Source organism: Clytia hemisphaerica, unplaced genomic scaffold, assembly GCF_902728285.1.
Source record: "Clytia hemisphaerica strain Z4C2 unplaced genomic scaffold, Clytia hemisphaerica genome assembly, whole genome shotgun sequence".
Lineage (NCBI taxonomy): Eukaryota > Metazoa > Cnidaria > Hydrozoa > Leptothecata > Clytiidae > Clytia > Clytia hemisphaerica.
The window spans coordinates 66,461-75,622 of NW_027103900.1; the positions used below are offsets into that span (position 1 = coordinate 66,461).

Sequence of the window (9,162 nt, forward strand, 5' to 3'; positions counted from 1 at the left end):
GCACATACACTGTCCATGTCCAGGATGCGAGGACAGAGCTGTCAGTATACGAACAGAATTAAGACATAGGAAGCAATATGCTGAGTTCAGTCTCAGCTCTGAACCATGTGTCCTCCGGAGACGAATCACCAAACCAATCATGTGAAGATGAATCAAACCAATCAACTCGAGATCAACCAGACCAATCAAGTCAAGATGAATCAGACCAATCAAGTCAAGATGAATCAGACCAATCAAGTCAAGATGAATCAGACCTATCAATTCAAGATGAATCAGACCTATCAATTCAAGATCAATCAGACCAATCAAGTCAAGATGGAGATCCTCAAGACGTGAAAATCCTGTAACTCATAACGAGTTTGAACAACAACAGCTAGAAGAAGATGGACATCAACAGGATGAGCAAAGAATTGATGTAGACAATGCATTTGACAGTAAGTTTCCAGAAAGTAGGTAAAATTCTAATGGTTCTTTTCAGTGAAATGTGTATAATCAGTGAAATGTGTATAAGAGCATACAGAAAATGGAGGTTAATGCGGCTCTTTGTCCTTATGCACCTATAAACCCTTACCTTACCACTTTTGAGGTGACTGGTAAATGAAAAATACAAAAAAATTCTTCTCAACAACAGTATCAAGTGTAGGAAGGCTCTTGAAAAAAAATGTAAGATACCTTTGCATGAAGCGATGAAGTAACGTTGATATACCTTAAGTGGATAAATTTGGCGGGGATTTAATTTGGCGAATTACCGAATCTGGAAATTTTGGCGGGGATTAAATTTGGCAAATTTGGCGAATTTTGCCAAAATTCGCCAAATTAAATCCTCGCCAAATTTCCAGATTCGGTAATTCGCCAAATTAAATCCCCGCCAAATTTAACAAAAAGGGAATTATGTGAAAAATCACAACTTTTTAGCATATTTTTGAGTAATTTTCACCCATTTCAATGTGACAAAAGTTCCAATTCGCCAAATTAAATCCCCGCTAAATTTTATCCACTTAAGGTAGTTAAGTTATTTGAATGCTAAAAAAAGTTTTCACTCCACTCCAGAGAGTCAGGAAAATGTTTGCTAAAATTTCCAAAATTCCGTAAAAAAATACTTGTAATTCCAATACCAACTTTTTTGGTTATTTTCCTCATTTTGACTTTAATTTTTCATCAAATTTGATTTTTCATGTATGAATTCCGAAAAAGGGGGATAAAAATTTTATAATACCGAAATTCCAAAGCAATAATTCATTGATTTCTGATACCGAAACAATTTCAGCATTTCAAAATACCAAAAGAATTTTGCCCGATTCCGGAAATTCTGAATAAAAAAGAGTCGATTTCCATAATTCTGAAATACTGTATGCCCTCTACTCTGGAGTTCTAGTGGGAATTTGTTTGGTTGTGTTTAGTTGTAGCCTAAAAATGCTGCGTGTGAAGAAGAAATGTTTCTTGTAAATTCAAAACCAGTCCCTTAAAAGGCTGACTGCATCGCTAAGGGTTGATAGGTGTAGTAAAGCAATCAATTTCAACAAAATTGATAATTGAGTACAATGTTTGAGATTCATGATTCTGGGGTGTTCCTAAAAGGTAGGGTTCCCCAATCGGGCTACTTATTAGGGTACCCCTTTCTACCCTAAATTTTACAAACTGATGCTTGAGCTCATGATAAAATGATACAAAAACCTTTGATTGATCATTTACAAAAATCAGATTTAAGATTGCTATAAAACTTTAGTCGCAATAGTCATTTTCCCAAAGGTACTGAAATCTACTATTTTTTTATCATGGTCAGGCGCCATGTTGTCTTCCTTCTTCTGTTACTTGAAAAAATACAGACCAGAATAAAATTTCTGAAAAACACAGAACAATGTTCTGTTCTGTAAAATTAAGGATGTCGCGAAATAGTATGTCCTTTTATTTTATTTATTATTATTATAATTATTTTATTTTTATTAAGTCTTTGATATTTGATATTAAAAGCTGTCAGTTTACAATTTGATTACGTCACAAAGCTTTATTTCGTACATCATTGTGCCGTAGTGTAGTGGTAGCCGACCTTGGCTTCTGTGCATGCGGCCAGGGTTCGATTCCCACTCACGGCAGTTCACTTGGCAAGTGAACGTTCCTTTGCCCGGGTCAACCCATGCCATGTGAGGGGAATTGGGTAGTCAGTTCAAGGTGCTGACGGGAGCTCATTAGTAAGCATCTATAGTTGCGAGAATAGGCCTCTAAAGCCTCCTGCAACTCAACCAAATAGAAATAGAAATATGACCACAGGTAATATCTTTGAATATTTTTTGCATCATGCAATATTAATTGAAATATGTTTCAGATTGATAACCCTTGGCTTAGCAGATGACTTTCCTCCACAAATTTTCGGTTATTTAATTCTGGTCTGTAAATTAAATGGCTACCCCAATAAGTAGCCCAATTGGGGCTACCTTACCTTTTAGGAATACCAATGATTCTTCTTGATTATTTGGTTTAATCTTATTCAGACCATTCATTTCATCTTTTAGGGAAGAGTTTGTCTTGTCACATTTGATTAGAACCTTGTCCTTGGCCTCTGAGATGAATGCATCCACAAATCAAACAAACGAATTACTAAGCTATGTTGGTGAGCTGATAAAACTAGAATCTGTGGACGTGAAAAGGGAATGGCCAACAAGTTCTGCCAGTGCATCGTCAGTTTTGAAACAACTTGGTCTGCTGTCTGCTCCCACACACCACAAGATATGTTTCAGCAAAGATCATCCTCAATACTGGTATGCATGTGATGACAAAACATCCTGCCCTGATTGTGACAGGCTTCCTGAGATCGACCGATATTATTTGTCTTTGGGGGACAAAATGAAAAGTGGTTTTCTTCAGTTTCAATGTCATCATTATTACTGGGACATTGGAAATACCGGGAACAATGGCTAGGCAAAAGAGGACCAACTTGGCCAATGAGTGAGATTTGGCATGGCTCAAAATTCAAAGATCTACAATGGTTTTGGGATCCTGAAGCTACCTGGCCACTGCCCCATAAGTGTCGAGAATGTCGCAGATATAATGATTTGGTATCTTTGGCCATTCCAAATGATCAAACACGTTTTGAATTCACTTGCAAACACTGCAACAATAAAGAGTTTATTGATGTAAATTTTGTTCAAGGTGACCCAAGGAATATTGGTCTAATTGGACATTGGGATGGCTGGCAACCTAAATTTGGAAGGGGAATCTCGTATGGTTCTGGTAAGTCAACATCAATTTGAAAAGCCAATTTTTTTTAGATCTGGAAACTCAATTGAATTATATTATCTAATATCTTTCAGTTTGTAAAGGCTGATTTTGAAAGGCTGTTTTGTGCTTTTAAGGAATGTCAACAGGTGTTATTTTCATTGCCAAGGGTTACTAAGAATAAGCCAATTAATTTTGCTTTGCTTGGCCAAAAATTTCTTAATTTGATATGCAATACCATGTGCAGAATTTTAGGGCTAAAGAACTATAATCTTTTTCATGTTTATTTGTCTCCACAATTATCCAGTATCAATCTTTCCGTGATCTTTACGATGTCTTTTTTTTCTAAATTCATTTTTTGCTTATTTTTTTGTTGAGCAAAAGAAAGTAGCTTTTTTTCATTTTCTGTTCAGGTCACAAATACAACTACAAAATTTTATGCATTCTGGATTAGGATATAATAAAAATCACAAAGATCGACAAGCCAAAAGACATTGTTTAAGGTCTACAGTAGCACTTATTTGAGGAAAGAAATTGCATGGATTAATTTTGGCCTAAATTAATTTAATTAACTTAAACCTCAAGGGTAATTAACTAATTGATATGAATCACAAGAGATTGATTGATTTTCTGTTTCTTTTAGGCTCAATCGAACTTACCGTTGCCAATATGGAAAAAGAGAAGCGCTGTCTTGACGAAAATGTTTTTGTTTCCAGTTTTGTACCAGAACACAAGTTGCCAAATAAACAGCCTAGTGCACTCGATCCGTTCCTTGATCCTCTTGTTACTGAACTTGAAGAACTGTTCATTAATGGTAGGTAACTTTGCTAAGATAACAGCGAGGATCACTACTTAAATCTCAGATATCATGACATTTTGTGACATAATGATATGTCAGAAAATCTCCAAAATGTTTTTAACATAACATTTGAGATGTTTTCTAGCTGTTCTAGTACACTTATACTAAAATTAGAGATTTTTATTATTTCATGAATTTATTGGTTATTTTTTGTACTTTTTCAAAAAATCAAACTTTTCTCCTTTGAAGAAATCTAAAATGTGGTAGAGGCTCTTTTCAAAAACCTTTTAGTCCTTATATGTCTGAGATCTTAGTACTTGCCCACCTGATTGTAAGATGTTTTGATATTCAAAAGAGCTGTAAGTTACTTGCATCATTTGCCATTGTGTATCGAGGTGTAATATAAACTTTTTTTTTTTGAAAAGTATTATTACTGCAATATTAGGTAAATAATGAATTTCTTAGTGAAAACATAAATTCTTTGAGTATGTTGGAAATAGGTTTGGCTACTGACACCCAAAGTTTTCATCTGATACATAAAAAGATGGATAGATTTAATATTGAAATCTCATTGAATACAGTTACTCTTATTAAACTTCTCAATTTTCACAGGCATCGAAGTAGATTATCCAATTGATGTGCCAGAGTCTCCATTGAAAAAGGGGAAGTGTAGAATTAGATGCATTCTTATCTGTTGGACTGGAGACTACCCAGCACAATGCCAGATCGGAAAATTTTCTAAGAAGGGTACCTTTGGTTGTAGAACAGATAAATGCAAAGGTATGTACCAACTTGCTTGTTGTGGCGATGATTATCACATTTAGCCTTGTGCTAGTTTTCTTATTGACGTTACGTGAAGACCAATAGCTTTTTTTTTAGTTTACTAACATGGGAAGTTTCCAAATCTTCAATTTGTATGGAATGAGCCTATTTCCAGCCCAAATTTCAAGTCACCTTTTACTTTATAAATGGCGAACTTTAAGTCTGAGAAACTGGATTTCAATGCTTCTATCAAATTGGGAAATTGGAAAAATTGGGTCGCTTGTTAGGTTTCAGCTATCTTAACCTACACTATGTAAATACACTACGTTTAGCCTCAAATTCGCTTGTCAGGCCTTGTGACCCCATTACAGGCCTTTTAGAACACCTCCCATCCACTCATTTTTGCTATGTCACAATAAACTTTTCAATTTTCAAATTTTCTTATGCTAACGTCAGCACTTATTAATAACTTCTGAGAAATAAAGACAGTATCAAAAATAGTATGTTGTTTTGTTGTTGAGATATGAATAAGTTGCTGGAAAATGAGATTCTTTCAGATTCTTTGTTGATTAGGCATTTTTTTATAAATTCTTTGAAACATTCATGGTTAACAGGCTAAAAGCGGAACTAAATTAGTTACTGATAAAGTGATATCAAGAAATATAGGACTCCTGAAACCTATTTTGCTTTCACGGAAACAACTGTACGAGATGATTTTTTTTCCTTATTTTTTGCAGGCGAGTCAGTATCAGGCAGCACAACCAAATACTACCTCAATAATCGCCATCACTTTACCAGTCCGTGGAACAAGAGGGAAATGAATGACGAATACGATGTGATGGAAGAAATCGAATTTTCAGAATCGTATGCCAGAAAGAAACAACGCGCAAAAGAAACTGGGTATACTGGTATGACTCTATTGGCAAGCCTTTATGATGTATATAGTTTTAATCCATTCACCGATATGGTTCGTGATGTAATGCACTGTGTTCTTTTGAATTGTTGTAAAAAACTCTTCACCAGATATTTCAAAAACCCGGAATTCGATATGGCAAAGTTGCAAGAAAATGTAGATAACTTTCCATTCACCTCAGGTAATTAACATATTTTGCTCTTTTGACATTATTTGAGTTAACCGAGTTTTGATAAAGCCATTACTAAAGCTAACTTTCAAATTTAAGTCTTTTTAATTTTTAATTTTTGTTTTTATTGTATTTGTCAAATTTAGATGACCATTTCTAAGATGTTTTCTAAATTAATAAATTTCGATTCTAGGTATGTTGGATGGTCACTGTCCCAAGAAGCTCGCCAAGTACAACTCATGGACGGCTGAAGAGTGGCAGAAGTTTACCTTCCCTATGGCTGAAGTTGTTTTTATCGATCTAGTTTCTGACGATGAGCTTCACCTTGTCTGGCTGACTGCCAGAATGGTCGAACTTCTCTTCCACCGTCGAGATGCTTTAAGTGAGGAGGAAGTACAGCATCTCGAAAATATATGTTGGCGGCGACTCATACTACTGGAAGAGCAAGTTGACCCCAAACAATGTGTGATCACCGCACACAATTCCATTCATATTGCAGAGGATATATTGAAGTTTGGGCCCAGTGATAACTTTTGGTGTTTTCAAAATGAAAGAGCTGTAAAAAGGTAGTTTGATAACTTTATTAAATTTGATTATCGAGTAAGGTTAAAATATTTTCTCTTCACTTATTTTACTAACGTTCATAAAGGCGCAAACTTGGGCGAAAAGTGTTTTTAACGTTTATAGCAACTTAAACTAAAGATGGTTTAACTGTAACTAACTTTAACTGTTCGAGTTAAAGAGATTCCATTGTATTACGACATCTATAGGTACAAGGATCTTCCAACAAATTTCAAGAACATTGAATGCACATTTTCAAAGGCCGAACTCCGAAGAGAGCTGTTGATGACGCTGAAACCCAAAGGTCAAAAGTTCGCTTTCAAACTCATCGATGAAGTAAATATGGTATGAAATGTTTTTGTTATGAGTGACCACTTTTCCTTTAAAGCTGTTTAAAGACAAATTTTCGAACATGAAATTATGTGAAATTTTTTTTTGCAAATTCCCATCACAAAGAATCCATTTACCCAATCGTTTCTGAGGTTTACAACAACGATTAAAGCATGTCTTATTATAGGAATTTTAGGAAAACTGTATAAGAAGTGCATTGATATTGTTTCTTTCTATTTAGATCTCTAGCAGTCTTGATGGAGCAAAGGCAATAGCTTGGAATACAAGGCTAGCTGGTAGAAGCGTTTCAGATTTGGTTGTATTTATCGGAGCATCGTCCTTGGATACCGTACATTTATCTGATGACATGCTTAGGAGACGTGTTGAAGCAGATGGCCTTGGACCTGGTGATATATATCAATCATTTCGATCGTGCTACTTTGCAGGTTCCAGGAAACATGTTAAGTCAGGCAGTTGTTTGTTATTTAATGACGGATCAATTGGTATGGTTAAAGAACTGATTTTTGTGAAACATTCTACTGGCTGTTCGAAATATATTCGTTTGGAAAAATTCGAACGAGACAACGATGGATTATTGATTCAAGGTTTCCAAATATATTCTCACGATGCAACAGTGTTCATTGGATCTCTGCTCGATGTAATACGCGAAGTCATAATGTATCCCTACGACGATGACCAATTTATCTGTATAGATGTCAATCGGGGTCATTTCAATTTCGGTTTTCCAGTTTTGCCTTAAGTTTTTATACGTCTTATGTAAACAAGATGATGCTCTCGTTTTATTGGCTTAAGGTTTTACGTATAACAAATCAGAATAATTATTTGAGCATATCAATTTAAAAAATTTCAGAGAATCAGACACATATCTTTCACTAAGACTAAGCCTTAAGGCTAAATTGATTGTTGGTCTTACGGACCAGCACTTAAAGCACAAAATAAAATTTGCCGAATTTCGGGAAGATTGCTTCAAAGCTAATTTTCGCAATACAAGACCTATACATACATTCATGTGCAAAAGTTGCAAAAAAAACGTCGATTAAAATGTTCTGATTGGTTGAAAATTGCACATATAGACTTTTTTTTTCAAAGTTTTATAAGTATGAGGTGATCTTTGCGTGTCTCACCTAATCATTTTCAATAGCCAATATTTTAATATTTTATTATTTTTTATTAATTTTTGGTAGCTTTTCAATTTTTTCAGAATTATTTTGTTCTATTCTATTATTCATTTTTTTGTCCATACCGATCCAAATTTTTTCGTGTTTTGCTATCACTAACTTCTATTTACCGTGTGATAACGAAACATTTTCATGTGGACACTTTCAATAGACGATATCGGCTTTCCGAAATTCTCCCCGAATGATTACCCATGATGCATTGCGCCAAAAAAATTCACGGACAAAATTGACTTACTGAATTTTTTGCGCAATGCATCATGGGTAATCATTCGGGGAGAATTTCGTTAAGCCGATATCGTCTATTGTTTGAAATTTATGTGAAATTCCTGCTCAATTTTCCATTTCATTTTCTATATACTGATCCATCCACCCATGCAGTTTTTTCCTAACACGGTAATTTTGTTGCAATTTTATTTTATTGCGATACTTATAGCACGGTTATTTTTCTCGACTTGCCGACCCTCTTTATAATTGAAACCTGCTTTATACGATATGTACAACAAAGTCAAACTGAAACTAATATCTTGGAAAGGAACTGTCCCAGTTTTATGGACAATACTCGTATACTTTTTGAAAGGGGTAATGGTTTCCGGTTGAAACCCATCTGTCGCTGAACTCTTTTATTTCCCTAGGGGTTTTGCGAAGCTCGTTTTCGACTCTAAGAAAGAGATTAAGCAAAATATAAAACCAAGTGGTTCTTCTTGTTTGATGAAATTTTCCTAATTCTTAGGTGAGAAGTGCTTTTCGTATACGAATTCAAACTCCACAATAAAAATAACCACATTAAACCACAGCTTACCTGACGATGTGAAAAACCAGAATTCAAACTAATAATTTAATTAGGTCGGCTGCGATATAAGACGTATGATGATCTAGTTTGCACTTTTCAATTAGCATATTGTATCTCAATATCAAATCAAAACTTTCCATTTGTATTGAGACAGTTTAAACCTCTGCCCGGCTCGGACTCATATTTTCCTTCACAGCGCGTTTTCTCTTAATCCGCGCCCTCGGTCGGAAGCCGGTGAGTTTTAACCAATGTTCGTACATTGGTTTCTGGATTGGACCTTTCTTTTCATTCCAGATGAGCCGGTGCAATATACTAATGTTGTGTATCATGTATCATGCGCCTACTAAAATGAGTACGTTAACCATGTGATGTTAATGTAACGCTCTAGATCAACATTTTCAAAACAAAGTAATCCGAACATAAATT

At 35.0% G+C, this 9,162-nt stretch overlaps 1 protein-coding gene across 1 annotated transcript; it reads left to right on the forward strand.

Moving 5' to 3' along the window:
* Positions 1-2,850: 2,850 nt before the first annotated feature.
* Positions 2,851-8,280, forward strand: LOC136808780 (uncharacterized). The gene is made up of 7 exons (XM_067065318.1): positions 2,851-3,228; positions 3,857-4,027; positions 4,625-4,792; positions 5,512-5,868; positions 6,050-6,422; positions 6,627-6,762; positions 6,989-8,280. The coding sequence occupies exons 1-7, from the start codon at positions 2,868-2,870 to the stop codon at positions 7,505-7,507; spliced, it is 2,085 nt and encodes a 694-aa protein (XP_066921419.1). The 5' UTR covers positions 2,851-2,867; the 3' UTR covers positions 7,508-8,280.
* Positions 8,281-9,162: the final 882 nt, after the last annotated feature.

Coding starts and splice junctions, on each gene's coding strand:
- LOC136808780 (XM_067065318.1), top strand. CDS start 2,868: ATGTCATCATTATTACTGGGACATTGGAAATACCGGGAACAATGGCTA. Junction 3,229..3,856: donor GGGAATCTCGTATGGTTCTG/GTAAGTCAACAT, acceptor TGTTTCTTTTAG/GCTCAATCGAACTTACCGTT. Junction 4,793..5,511: donor TAGAACAGATAAATGCAAAG/GTATGTACCAAC, acceptor TATTTTTTGCAG/GCGAGTCAGTATCAGGCAGC.